This window comes from Zea mays, chromosome 4, assembly GCF_902167145.1.
Source record: "Zea mays cultivar B73 chromosome 4, Zm-B73-REFERENCE-NAM-5.0, whole genome shotgun sequence".
Lineage (NCBI taxonomy): Eukaryota > Viridiplantae > Streptophyta > Magnoliopsida > Poales > Poaceae > Zea > Zea mays.
Genome location: NC_050099.1, coordinates 21,745,199 through 21,760,027, shown reverse-complemented (window position 1 = coordinate 21,760,027; position 14,829 = coordinate 21,745,199). Strand labels below are relative to the sequence as shown.

At 45.8% G+C, this 14,829-nt stretch overlaps 1 protein-coding gene across 1 annotated transcript; it reads left to right on the top strand.

The window, feature by feature from the left end:
- Nucleotides 1-220: 220 nt before the first annotated feature.
- On the top strand, nucleotides 221-1,086 carry LOC103652930 (uncharacterized). Its single transcript, XM_008679919.2, has 2 exons — nucleotides 221-378; nucleotides 500-1,086. The coding sequence occupies exons 1-2, from the start codon at nucleotides 291-293 to the stop codon at nucleotides 922-924; spliced, it is 513 nt and encodes a 170-aa protein (XP_008678141.1). The 5' UTR covers nucleotides 221-290; the 3' UTR covers nucleotides 925-1,086.
- Nucleotides 1,087-14,829: the final 13,743 nt, after the last annotated feature.

Sequence of the window (14,829 nt, the reverse complement as noted above, 5' to 3'; positions counted from 1 at the left end):
AACCCTGCGGCCGGCGTACTGGGCACCGAGCAGAGAGGTAGGCTTGCAAAGACGGCAAGATCTGCACCAGTGATAACCAACTCATGGCCGCAGCTACCTCCATTCATCCATCCATCCGTATAACCACCATAACCACCTCCATTCTTTGACTGCCTTCCCTTGCACTCCACCACACCTCTCCCTTTGCCTTCCCTTCCCCCTCTCGCTACATAACACTGACTCTGAGCGACGACCAAACTCAGGCACTACTCACAATCGCAACACTAGCTCCTGCCCCGCCGTCAGCAAGCATGACACCGATCAGTGAACAGCAACAAGCCAACAAGGAGCCTCCTCATCACACACAGTCTGCAACATGCCATATTGCTCCAGCTCCAAGTAAGCACGTATGCATGCCCTTATCTTGCACAATGCATGGATCACGCATCATGTATCTTCCTCCTATCAACAAAATTTTGGATCTATATGAAGACCTGTAGCATCGGCTAATTATTGACAGGCGAGGTAGCGGGAGTGGTCGGGGACGCGGAGAACGCCGACCAGGAGCAGGAGCAGGACCAGCAGCAGCAGGCAGCGAGGCGGGAGCGGGACTTCCTTGCGGGGATCAGGAAGCTGTTCAAGAGCTTCAAGAGCCTCTCCCACATCTTCGAGATATACAAGGACGACGACGATAGCGACGACGAGGACGACGACATGGACACAAGCATCGAGATCGGGCTTCCAACAGACGTGCAGCACGTGGCGCACATCGGCCTGGACGGCTCCACCAACCTGTCGAGCCTAATAAGGGGCCGGGAGGGGGCCAGGGAGCTGTTCTCGCTCTCCAGTCTCACCACCCTCGAGCAGTTCGAGCTCGCCATGGCCTCGCTGGCTGCTACCGGCAAGCAGCGAAACGGGGTGTTAGATAGAGTTCTCCGTGAGTAATTATGTTATTAGGATGCGTACCGTTTGTGAATTCGGATGGCGGTTCTTTTTGACGGGGTTTTTTCATGTATCTTTCTCTCTTTCTTTCTGAAAACATGTTTGGTCATGTGTCTTGTTATTTTTTTTTAAAAAATGGAGCTAAAGAATGTTTCTTTTTCTTTCTCCCTAGCTCATCCGTGGTGCCCCTGCTCCGAGGCCGAATCAGACCTTGATCGACCTTTCGTTGACCGCGCATTTAGAACTAGAACTAACCGTGTCTGAAAAAGAACAGGCGCAACAAAGACTTCGCTGTCTTGAGATCGATGACAACCAATCAAAGACCCCTCCAAGGGGGCTCAGAGCAATGCCCCGCATCATGCCAACCAAGCGCAGGCCGATGTGAGGTGAACAAGATGCCTCGAGATCGAAGGCCTCCTACGTGGAACACCCCCTTCGCAGACATTGTGAGGGGTGTCAAGATGTCTTGCTGCCGTACGCGAAGGCATGTGGCGGACGAAGATCTGGTGAAGCTTAGACACCCTAGGGCCAAGGCAGTGGGCTGCTCCGTTGGGCCGCCTGACAATAGGGCAGAAGTTTTGGTGTGTTTGACCCCAAGTTGTATCGGCGTTGTAATTAATTATAGGTGCTCTCCAATCAATTGCATCGGCTGCGTTATTGGCTGAATCAATTAGGAAAACATTCCTGGCACCGTCAGACGGTCCAGACCCCATACCCGGACGGTCCATGACTTGGGGATCTGGCGCGACACCGGTTATTAGATTTTTTGTATTGTGAAACTTCTCTCATTTTATCCGATAACCTGATGCATCTTATGCCAAATTGTTAGCTATGCAATTCTCAACCCTAGATATATGCCGAATGTTGAATTCGTCAAAAGAATGGATTATGTCCTAGCATTTCTCAAGGTAAATATTTAGAGTACCATCTAAACATTGATACTCTTCTTATATGTGCTGGACAACCAGCTGAGAATCACCAAATGCCCCCACATGCTTTACTCCCATACAATTTAGAAGTTCCAAACTGAATAAAAGGGCATCATATTCGGCTTGATTATTAGTGCAATACGTTTTTAATCGGCTAGAGAAGTCGAAGGTGGCGTTACTTGGTGAAACAAGCACGATGCCAATTCCTTGCCCTTCGTTGCAAACCAATCCATAAAAATACAGAGCCCAGGGAGTAACAGTGAGATATGACATATCTAGTGTTGGGGGCCATCTTCTTCGCCGAATGTCGTCCAAGCAAAAACACCTTCGACAGCGTGATATACGAACTAACACAGCACGAAGGTATAAGCCGAAGCTACAATCCAGGGAGCTTCGGTATAATGACATGTCTTGAGACGAAGGACTGCACCGACTTAAAGAGGAAAAGACCTGAAAGCATCTAGGCCCCTGGTTGGTTTTAGTGATTAATGACAACGTAATGTTATATGTGACTAACGTGTGTTTTGCAGAGACAAATGGTAAGTTAGGTCACATTACAGGTAGAAGTACTACAACGGTGAAAACAATCCCGGAGATAAGAACTCGAAACGACGGCTAAAACGACGAAACACAAAGTGAAGGTCTACGTAGTCCGAGTGTCAAGGAGTTGCGGACACTCGTGATTTAGTTAGGTCTTTTATTTTGTTTTAGCCGTACTATAAAGAGGGGTTGTCGATGAGTAGTTTGACCAAGAGAGTTCTAGTGTAGTGTTGGTGCATATTCACACTCATATATAATGCTAGGTGACACTCTAGAACATACTCACAAGTTAGAACGAAAACCGATTTAAAAACAGCAGAAAATAGAAAATAGAGTTTCTGACTTTGGGGCACCAGACTGCCCGGTGTGCACCGGACTGTCCGGTGCGCCCTCTGCCAGGTGGGGCCAGGCTGGCCCAGGGGAAGGATTTGCCCACGCAGAAACACGAGAGCGCAAGGTTCCCGAGTGGAATTTTAGTGGCGCACCGGACAGTGACTGTTCACTGTCCGGTGTGCTATTAGCCCAATGGCTAGCTGTCAGAACTAGCCGTTGGAGTCGACCGTTGGCGCACCGTGGCGCACCGTTGGCGCACCGGTGGCGCACCGGACTGTCCGGTGCGCCCATGCGCAGAACAGTGCTGGTAACGACTAGTTGGTGGGTGAGGGCTATTTATACCCCCTCCACCCACCATATTCAATGTCTTGCTTCCAACATTAAATCCTGCACATTGGTAGAGCATTGCAAGCACCAAAAGCCTAGTAAGGAGATTAGAGAATCTTAATCCCTCATTTGGACCTCATTAGCGCTAGCGAGAGCCACCTAGAGCACACACCACTTGCATTAGGCTTCTCTTGGTCAAGCGAAAGTCTATGGCTTGTTACTCTTGGTGATTGGCATCGCCTAGACGGCTTGGTGGCGTTGGGAGCTCGGTGATCACCGTGGAGATCTTGTTGGTGACCCGACTCAAGTTTGTAAGCGGTCGTGAGGGATCCACCGCGCCGGAGTGGCAAAGGATCATCTCGTAGTGAGCACTTGGTTCTTGTGAGGACCAGATGTAACACCCCTGGTGTTACTGTAACTAAAACTTGAGCATGGCATCATAAACATTGGCATTGCATATGTTTGACACATCTAGAGTGCATTCACTAGGTAAAAATTTCAAACAAGTTGTATTGTTATAGCACTTTGCAAATAGAACCCTGGATAGGGAACTTAACCCTAAATAGGGATTAAAGGGGTAAAACATAACCCAAATTGTGAAAACCTAAAAGCCTTAGGGGAATAGTCATAAAATATTCCCAAGAATAAAGTTGAATCACATTTATACCCCTGGGATACCAGAAACCCTAATTGGAACCCTGGAAAACCCTAAATCTAAACCCTAGGGGCTTATGTGCAAAATTAGTCCACTTTTGGACTAAAGTGCAAAAACCAAGTTAAATAAGTATCTTAAGTCATTTGGGTCACTCATATGTGAATTTGCAAGCCAAACCCTAAGTTTTGGACTCATTTGCAAAAAGGACCCTATTTGAGGTTTTATGTTAAGTCTGAATTTTAGAGTTTTGGCTCAACTTGGGAGCCTTGTAGTTTTTGCCCTAGGCCACCACATCAAAGTTGTAGACCAAACTAAGGAGAACAACTTTGCTTAAGAGTGTGAGCTCAGTTGTTAAGAAAAATCCAGAGATAATTAAGCTCAAAGCTTGGCTGTCAGGCTGGTTTCATTCTGAAATTCAGATATTCAGTGTAACAGAGTCAGCTTTGAGTGTGAATTCAACCATGATCTAGTGATCAAATGAGCTCAGTCACTATAGTCAAAATATAGGTGGTATGTAGCTCTACAACTTTGCTGCAGGTCACTGGATGAGTTGCCATTTGAAATTAAGAGAAAACTTGGCTTCAAATTAGGCTGTCAGGTCCATTTGTCTGAACTTTGCCATGGTACAGTGACCTGATAAGGATCAGAACGCCAGCGCTGCTCGCTCGTCGCCGGTGACCTCCCTGCGCATAGATTCGTGCTGCCGCCGTTGATCGTTGCTCGCCGTGATTCGTGCGCAGTGGCCATTAGATAAGCACGACTCAGTAAAGATCCTTGCCGCCGGTGAGCTGGATGCCACCCTGGCCAGCCGTGATACCCCTCCCCTTTCTCAACGCCCTCGGATTGGAATCTCATCGCCGTCGTGCCATCGCCGTTGTCCACCGCGTGTCCCAACCTCACCACCGCATCGCCGTGACTCCCTCTAGCCTCTCCGTTGATCACCGGAATGACCGCCACGGTAGAGGCCACGAATCCACTGCACCAGTAAAGTTTCCTTTCCTCCGGCCGCCGTGTGTCTCGTCCAAATTCGTGACCACCGCTCGTGATGCGTATAAATTGACCTCGCCGCGAGCTCCATAGGGTAGTCAAGAACCCAACCACCAAGAATCATCCTCAGTTGATCGCTAGTGCGTCCCAATTTCGAATTTCCCCCAAAGCCAGTCTCCGCCACCGTGGAAACAGCCTCACCGTGGCTAGCGCGATTCAGGTCAGCCCACACCTTCTGCTCCCTTGTTTGAGTATTCTCATAACCCTGTGATGCTTGCCAAACCACCAAATTGAACTAGGAGCCCACCAATCACTAGGAACACGAACTAATGACCATGGCTTTCGCTGTCCTCGTGGGCAGAGCGAAATAGGTCACCAATCATGCAATTGCCCCATTCGGCCGGTGCAGGCGCTCGGGTTAGGGGAAATGCTCGGGCTAGGTCCGATTTGATGTCCGTCGCTCGGGAACCCTAGCCATTGCCCCATTCGGCCGGTGCAGGCGCTCGCCGGAGCTCGGCTGGGCGTAAACACCGTCGGGGACTTTAAACCGAGAATAGATCGAAGTTTGAGGACTTCTTTGCAATTGTCAGTGAGTCCAGAAAATAGTAATCGACACCCTTTCTGATTAGCCAAAACCCTGATGGCTTTTTCGCAAAGCCGCCAGCGCGGGCGGGCGCGGGCGCGCTTCTGCCCATTGTTGGGCCGACTGGACCGGATTTGGCCCAACACTATTACATCTTTTCTCTTTTCTTTTTCTGCCCAAGTTTAGAAATATGTAGAAAACTACAGAAAATTCCTAAAGTTGTGAAACCAATTTTCCTAGGCTTCTTATTTTCCCTAGAATTTAATAAAAATAGTTTTATGATTTTTAGAGGAAATAAGGAATTTTAAGGCATTTAAAGTAGTTTAAAGTATTAGTTCTGGATTTTTAGAAAATAGATAATAAGTCCAAAAATGCCCAAACTTTTTATATGAACTTAAAACAATACTTAGAAGCCATGGGTAAAATTTGGTTTGATTTAGACCATGTTTGATAACTAGAACCCAAAACCCTACCCCCTGCCCTTTGAACTCCTTTACTCACTCCGGAAACCCTAAGTTCTCGGAGTTCCGTGAAGGAAAGTTGTATTCAAGACTTAGATAATAAATCTTTATTATCTTCGCACTCTCATGAGCATTACATGGCATTCATTCTTATATATATACCTATATGGTTATATTTAGAAAACGAAGAAGAGATTGAAGTGACCGAAGAGAAGACACCACCACCTTCGGATTCTCAGGCCGGAAATTGTTTCTACTTCGATATCTGCGGGACCGAGCCTGACTCACCTACTAACGAAGGCAAGCCCCTGTGCATTTGCCACCTTCCTTGATGTTTTTAAAATCTTTCTCACTTGCTTGCTGCATTAGGTGATAGGAGTTGAATGCTTAAACAATTCCTGCATTACCTTCCTTGAACTTGATTACCTTCCTTGAAACCCTGTTTTTACAAAAAGGTTTTTCTATGCTTTGTATTGCTTTAGAAAAACAAAAGGATTTGTTTTACAAAAGATGTTTGGCAAAGTGGGAGGGTTGTTTTCAAAAATAAAACTTGATGGTGGATCCATCATGGCCATGATGGGTTCAACATCGGAAAAGATGTACCTCTGCCAGGTACCAAGATTTGGGTTTAAATGATTAAGCTAAGACCGGGCGGGTGACTTGCACGAGAAGAGAGTCTCGGTGTAGTGTCTCCGTCTGAGTCGATTAAGGACCGTGTCGATGTAGGCTTGATGACTGAGGACCCTTTAACTGGTCACATGCCTCGTCATGGGTAAGCCTTGCCTCGGGCAGACTAAGGCCAGAATAAAATAACACGAAATGGGCGTGGAGCAGTGGCGGGAGTAGCGTGTACCCTCTGTGGCAAGAGGCTGGACAGTGGTGTATCTGTGCTCTCGGTTTGCGTGAACCTGATCTGGTCTTAAGAACCCCGGTGGCGGGTTGACATATGCAAGGGTTAAGTGCTACATATGTCGTGTGATTGGAGATCCTCAGCTGAGTATAATCGATTCGGATCGTCGTACCTTCGCGGTTATGAAGACTTGGTCACTGCCCTATACGTAGCAATCCACTAAAGATGATGGTTTTGATAAGAAATTGGCTAGTGTAGGTCAAGTGATTGAACTAGGGTAGAAAGAACTCTAGTTGCAGGTAAATTTTACTTAACTTGATCAATAAAACTGGATTTTTAAGGATCCACTTTAGTAAGCATTTCTGCAAAACAGAGTCTTTGATTATTGAAAAGCCTTACCTTGACTCCCTTAACCAGCATACCCTTGAGAGTCTTTTCTTTAGTCGGGTAAGACTTGCTGAGTAATTCCATACTCAGGGTTTATCCCTCCGTTGTTTTTAGGTGAGGAAGCGACAAATTATTGTTGCTTCTGCTCCAAGGTTGTTCCCAAGGAAGAAAAACAAGAGTGAAGCCGCGGGAGGACTTGGTCCTCCATATAGAACTTTTGTTTAAAACTATCGGGAGGAGTTTTTGCCTCCCTTGGTATTGTAATAATATTACTCTGCACTCCTAGGATAACTCTGGTCTGTAATAAGTAACTTGATCTTACTCTTTAAATAAATGTAAGTTATGTAATCGCTTCCACATTTCTTTATCTCCGATGATCTGTAATGTCTGCAAGACAGGTGAAACGTTCCTGGAAAGGTAAGAAAGAAGATACCGAACTTGTCAAGTGGTTCAGGGGCACCTACAGGGTTGTCTGAGGTCCGTTGGACAAGGACAACTGTAGGTGGGCCTAATTACTTGGGAGGTTCTGTCACAGCTGGTATTGGAGCGAAGCCCTTCTTTGCAGATATTATGAGGCATCTTTAAAAGGATTTTCTAAAAGTCTTACCTAGAAACTCTCTTCTCTTCTTACCTAAGTATTCTGAAGAGTCTATCTTAAAGACCAGGTAGTAAGAGTGCAACATATAGAAGGTGTGAATCAACTAAGGTTGATTCTGTAATTATACATGCATCATGCTAAGAACCATACTAATCAATTTTCCCCCTTAGAAAATGCCGCCGCGCACAAGGAGAACAACGCGCAAACATACTGGACCGATTGGTGTGCCGAGTCACCAGCTGGCCCCAAGGCATGATAATAGTAGTAGCGGAAGCAATGATCCTATAGGGGATCTCGAAGCTGAAGTAAGTCGGCTCCAAGCGGAACTCCGCCACAGGACGGCTATCTGGGTCGTAGATGGCGACCACATAAATGAGTTGAGAAGAGATATCCGCCATCTGCGAGATCAGCTCGCGGACCGGGATTTGGCACTCGACTGGGTTGTTCAATCCCGTTTGCTTGCATGGGACAAGATGCAAAAAGCTCAAGCTCGAGTAGCCAAGCTCAACTTGGCCGTTGAAGACCTGCAGACATATTGCAATACCTTACATGAAGAGGTTCATGTATTATATTCGCAACTGCATCCCAGTGAGCCTACGAATCCTGTTGAGTCGGAAGCCGGACCCTCGCATGTTGCAGGACACACACTTGGTGGTGAGTTAGACCTTTTTCAACCCCCTCCTTCCATGAGGCTGGTCGACGAATGGTCTCCCACCCCCGACGACGAGGCCGCCAAAAGCAACGGGAAGCAGGAATAATGGTGTAGTAGAAGTAGAAGTAGTGTATTGTATAACAGGTTGTACTATTGTATAATAGGTAGTGTATTTGTATAATAGGTAATGTATCCTTTTGTAAAAAAATCCGTGTATGTACATTACTCGTTTTGGTAATGTAAAATGGATGGTTTTTCCTTTGGCATATCATATTGTTTCCAAATATTGTTGCCACAAATGCCGTCCAAGACCCGATCACAGGATGCAGCTGGAACTTCCAGTGGGAGGGAGTCTATCCCAAATCCACCTCCTGTTCCTCCCACACTGGCCGAGGCGATTGCCGCCTTGGTAAATGCAACCGTGGATAATACCCGTTTTCTTAGAGAGATGGCGGGTCAACAGTTTCAATAGCAAGGCGGGCGGGGTTATCAACAGGGTCCCCGTGAAACCTCTTACTTGGACTTCTCAGAGACGCGACCCCCGCTGTTTGTCAAAGCCGAAGACCCGTTAGAAGCAGATGAATGGCTTTGTGTGATCGAGCAAAAGTTTGGACTGCTGCGATGTTCAGAAACCCAGAAACCTTTATTCGCAGCCTAGCAACTGCGCGGACCTGCCAGCACTTGGTGGGGTAATTTTGTGGCCGTTCAACCGGCCAATCATCAGATAACTTGAGAAGAATTCAAGGTGGCCTTCCGCGAGCACTATATACCAGAAGGTGTTCTTCACATGAAGCAAGAAGAGTTTATGAAACTGAAACAAGGAGGGGATACTGTTAATCAGTATCTCAATAAGTTCAATCATTTGTCACAATATGCAATCGATCAAGTGAACACTGATTTGAAGAAGAAGAATTGCTTTATGAGAGGTTTAAATGATCGACTGCAAAGGAAGATGGCAACCTGCATAGATCTTACTTATGGAAGAGCTGTCAGTACAACACTGGCAATAGAAGCAAAGTATGCAGGTGCTGGAAAATCCAAGGGTTTTGGAAGTGACAGGCCTAGTCAGGGCCCGGTGAAAAGGCAACGGTTCGTCATCCGGCCTTCCAACCAGAATCGTTCTTTCTCTCGTCCACCCTCCTTCCCTTTTAAGTAGCCAGTCTTTATTCGTCCCAATAATGCCCCTACTGCATCAAGTCAGCCGGGTGCCCCAGGCACTCGATTCCCTGCTTTACCCAGCTCATCAACTGGATGTTTCAATTGTGGGAAATCTGGGCATTTTATCAAGGATTGCCCTTATCCAAAGCAGAACCAGTCAAATAATCAGCAAGGATCTGGGAATTCATCTCAAACCAAGGGAAATAATACGGGCAAGAATACTAAGAAGACGGGACGCATATATTATACGCAAGTGGCCACTACACCAGACGGTGAGCCGGTAATGATGGGTACGTTTCTTGTGGCCAATCATCCCGCAGTTATTCTCTTTGATTCTGGTGCTTCGCATACATTCATCAGCAAGAAATTTGTGGAGCAACATTGCATCTCATGCCATGAATCAAAAGAGGGGTTTAAAATTCACTCACCAGGGGGACAAATATTTACTAGAGAAGTGGCCTATCAAGTGCCCGTAACTTTGGCCGGACGGGACTTTCCTACTAATATGATCGTTCTGAAAGGCCAAGATATAGATGTCATTTTGGGTATAAATTGGTTAGCCAGACATAAAGCAACTCTCAACACTGATCAGAGAATTATCAGGTTGAGTCATAACCAGGAAGAAATTCTCTTGCCTATCCCCATTCCAACCAAAGCTACTGGCAGAGCTTATGAAGCCATTATACCGGAAATCAAGGATATTCTGGTGGTATGCGAGTTTCCCGATGTCTTTCCCGAGGATTTGCCCGGACTGCCACCTGAACGGGAGGTAGAGTTCGTAATTGAGTTGAAGCCCGGTACGGCTCCCGTATCTAGAAGATCGTACCGAATGCCTCCTAATGAGTTGGCAGAACTGAAGAATCAGTTACAAGATCTACTTGAGAAAGGATTTATCCGGCCAAGCTCATCGCCGTGGGGTTGTCGAGCCATATTCGTCAAAAAGAAGGATCAGACTTTACGAATGTGTGTGGATTATCGACCCTTAAATGAGGTCACCATCAAAAACAAGTACCCTCTTCCAAGGATTGACATTCTATTTGATCAACTGACTGGAGCGATGGTCTTTTCCAAGATTGATCTCAGATCAGGCTATCACCAGATCCGTATTCGGCCCGAGGATATACCAAAGACCGCGTTCACTACGCGGTATGGATTATTTGAATACCTGGTAATGTCTTTCGGATTGACAAATGCTCCTGCCCACTTCACGTATTTGATGAACTCGGTGTTCATGCCCGAGTTGGACAAGTTTGTGGTAGTCTTCATTGACGATATTTTAATATATTCCAAGAATGAAGAGGAGCACGCCCAACACTTACGGATCGTGTTAACGCGCTTGAGAGAACATCAGTTATATGCCAAATTCAGCAAATGCGCGTTTTGGCTGGAGGAAATTCAGTTTCTGGGACATGTACTATCTGCTAGGGGGATTGCGGTAGATCCCAGCAAAGTCAAGGACATTTTGGAGTGGAAACCCCCGACCACGGTTCATCAGGTCCGAAGTTTCCTTGGACTGGCTGGATATTACCGGCCGATTCATACCAGATTTTTCTAAGCTTGTGAAGCGAATCACAAGTTTGTTGAAGAATGATATTAAATTCAATTGGTCTTCAAAGTGTGATGAAGCTTTTGAACAATTGAAGACATTATTAACCACTGCTCCGGTATTGGCTCAACCGGACATCACCAAGCCCTTTGATGTATATTGTGATGCATCAGGCAGTGGACTCGGCTGTGTGTTAATGCAAGAAGGCCGAGTAATTGCATATGCTTCCAGGCAGTTGCGCCGACATGAGGAACATTATCCTACTCATGATCTGGAGTTAGCTACGGTGGTTCATGCTCTAAAGATCTGGCATCATTATTTGCTGGGTAATGTCTGTCATATTTATACAGACCATAAAAGCTTGAAATACATCTTCACCCAGTCAGAATTGAATATGAGACAGAGGCGATGGCTCGAGCTAATCAAGGATTATGAATTAGAAATCCATTATCACCCAGGAAAAGCAAATGTAGTGGCAGATGCGCTTAGTCGCAAGGCTTCCTGCCATTGTTTAACAGTGAGGACTTCTGACATTACATTATGCCAGGAAATGGAGAAATTAAACCTGGGAATGATTCAACATGGGACTTCAAATCATTTGAAGCTGGAGTCAATCATCTTACGAAGAATAATTGACGCACAAAAAGATGATGAGGGTATGAAGCACATACGTGAGAAGATAATGGCTGGAACAACCAAATGTTTCAAAGAAGACGATCAAGGTGTGATATGGTTCAACAACCGCATAGTGGTGCCGAAGAATGAAGAACTCCACCATCAAATCTTAGATGAAGCACATCTTAATCACTATTCTATTCATCCGGGAAGCACTAAGATGTATCATGATCTAAAGCAGCACTACTGGTGGACGAAGATGAAAATTGAAATTGCACGCTATGTGGCTAAGTGTGACACTTGCAGACGTGTCAAGGCCATACACATGAAGACTGCTGGTCCATTACAATCTTTGCCAATCCCAACATGGAAATGGGAAGATATTAGTATGAACTTTATTGTGGGATTACCCAGAACAGCAAAAGGCTTTGACTCCATTTGGGTTATCATCGATCGACTTACAAAGATCGCCCACTTCCTTCCGGTCAAATTAAAATATCCCGTCATTACCTATGCGGAGTTGTACATTGCCCGTATTCTTAGTTTGCATGGTGTCCCGAAGACTATAGTGTCGGATCGTGGACCTCAATTCGTATCCAAATTCTGGGAAGAGCTTCATAAATCCCTGGGTACACAATTGCTCCACAGTTCGGCCTATCATCCTCAAACCAGTGGACAGACTGAGAGAGTGAACCAAATACTTGAAGATATGCTGCGGGCATGTGTTCTGGAATTTCCACAAAAATGGGATGAATGTTTGCCGTTAGCGTAATTTTCATATAATAATAGCTATCAAGAAAGCATCAAGATGGCACCCTTTGAAGCTTTATATGGACGACGATGTCGTACTCCGCTAAATTGGTCTGAACCTGGTGAAAGGTACTTTTTCAGGCCTGATATGGTGAAAGAAACTGAAGAAAAGGTTCAGAAAATAATTCATAATTTGAAGAAAGCTCAAGCTCGTCAGAAGAGTTATGCAGACAAACGGCGAATGCCCTTATATTTCCTTGCGGGAGACTATGTCTACTTAAAGGTTTCACCAATGAAAGAAGTATCACGTTTCGGGATTAAAGGAAAGCTTGCACCCCGGTATATTGGTCCATTCCCTATACTTGAGCAATGTGGACCAGTGGCATACCGACCTCAGTTACCCGAAACTTTGTCTGCTGTGCATAATGTGTTCCACGTGTCATAATTGAAGAAGTGTCTTCGGGTTCCTGATCGAACCGTTGAAGTGACAGATGTTGTCCTTGAACCGGACTTGACATATTCTGAGCACCCTATTCAAGTCTTGGATCAAAAGGACAGGATTACCCGAAGAAAAACTCTCAAGTTTTACAAGATACAGTGGAACAAGCATTCCGAAGATGAGGCTACGTGGGAAACTCAAGACTTTTTAGATAAGAATTTACTAGGCTTTTTAGCCTCTTGTATTTTGTAAAGCATGTATAGCTGTTGTAATAAAGGAGTGATTCCCAAACCACCCCTGCCTTGTACCAGAAATAAGGAAATAAAAGTATGTCGCGTTTCCTTTTCCATTACTTACCCTAGGACTTTTAATCTCGGGACGAGATTCATTTATGGGGGGAAGGATGTAACACCCCTGGTGTTACTGTAACTAAAACTTGAGCATGGCATCATAAACATTGGCATTGCATATGTTTGACACATCTAGAGTGCATTCACTAGGTAAAAATTTCAAACAAGTTGTATTGTTATAGCACTTTGCAAATAGAACCCTGAATAGGGAACTTAACCCTAAATAGGGATTAAAGGGGTAAAACATAACCCAAATTGTGAAAACCTAAAAGCCTTAGGGGAATAGTCATAAAATATTCCCAAGAATAAAGTTGAATCACATTTATACCCCTGGGATACCAGAAACCCTAATTGAAACCCTGGAAAACCCTAAATCCAAACCCTGGGGGCTTATGTGCAAAATTAGTCCACTTTTGGACTAAAGTGCAAAAACCAAGTTAAATAAGTATCTTAAGTCATTTGGGTCACTCATATGTGAATTTGCAAGCCAAACCCTAAGTTTTGGACTCATTTGCAAAAAGGACCCTATTTGAGGTTTTATGTTAAGTCTGAATTTCAGAGTTTTGGCTCAATTTGGGAGCCTTGCAACTTGTAAATTCTAGGGTTTTTGCCCTAGGTCACCACATCAAAGTTGTAGACCAAACTAAGGAGAACAACTTTGCTTAAGAGTGTGAGCTCAGTTGTTAAGAAAAATCCAGAGATAATTAAGCTCAAAGCTTGGCTGTCAGGCTGGTTTCATTCTGAAATTCAGATATTCAGTGTAACAGAGTCAGCTTTGAGTGTGAATTCAACCATGATCTAGTGATCAAATGAGCTCAGTCACTATAGTCGAAATATAGGTGGTATGTAGCTCTACAACTTTGCTGCAGGTCACTGGATGAGTTGCCATTTGAAATTAAGAGAAAACTTGGCTTCAAATTGGGCTGTCAGGTCCATTTGTCTGAACTTTGCCATGGTACAGTGACCTGATAAGGATCATAACGCCAGCGCTGCTCGCTCGTCGCCGGTGACCTCCCTGCGCATAGATTCATGCTGCCGCCGTTGATCATTGCTCGCCGTGATTCGTGCGCAGTGGCCATCAGATAAGCACGACCCAGTAAAGATCCTCGCCGCTGGTGAGCTGGATGCCACCCCGGCAAGCCGTGATACCCCTCCCCTTTCTCACCGCCCTCGGATTGGAATCTCATCGCCGTCGTGCCATCGCTGTTGTCCACCGCGTGTCCCAACCTCGCCACTGCATCGTCGTGACTCCCTCTAGCCTTTCCGTTGATCACCGGAATGACCGCCACGGTAGAGGCCACGAATCCACTGCACCGGTAAAGTTTCCTTTCCTCCGGCCGCCGTGTGTCTCGTCCAAATCCGTGACCACCGCTCGCGATGCGTATAAATTGACCTCACCGCGAGCTCCATAGGGTAGTCAAGAACCCAACCACCAAGAATCATCCTCAGTTGATCGCCAGTGCGTCCCAATTTCGAATTTCCCCCAAAGCCAGTCTCCGCCATCGTGGAAACAGCCTCACCGCGGCTAGCGCGATTCAGGTCAGCCCACACCTTCTGCTCCCTTGTTTGAGTATTCTCATAACCCTGTGATGCTTGCCAAACCACCAAATTGAACTAGGAGCCCACCAATCACTAGGAACACGAACTAATGTCCATGGCTTTCGCTGTCCTCGTGGGCAGAGCGAAATAGGTCACCAATCATGCAATTGACTTAGGGGAAATGCTCGGGCTAGGTCCGATTTGATGTC

Coding starts and splice junctions, on each gene's coding strand:
- LOC103652930 (XM_008679919.2), top strand. CDS start 291: ATGACACCGATCAGTGAACAGCAACAAGCCAACAAGGAGCCTCCTCAT. Junction 379..499: donor CCATATTGCTCCAGCTCCAA/GTAAGCACGTAT, acceptor AATTATTGACAG/GCGAGGTAGCGGGAGTGGTC.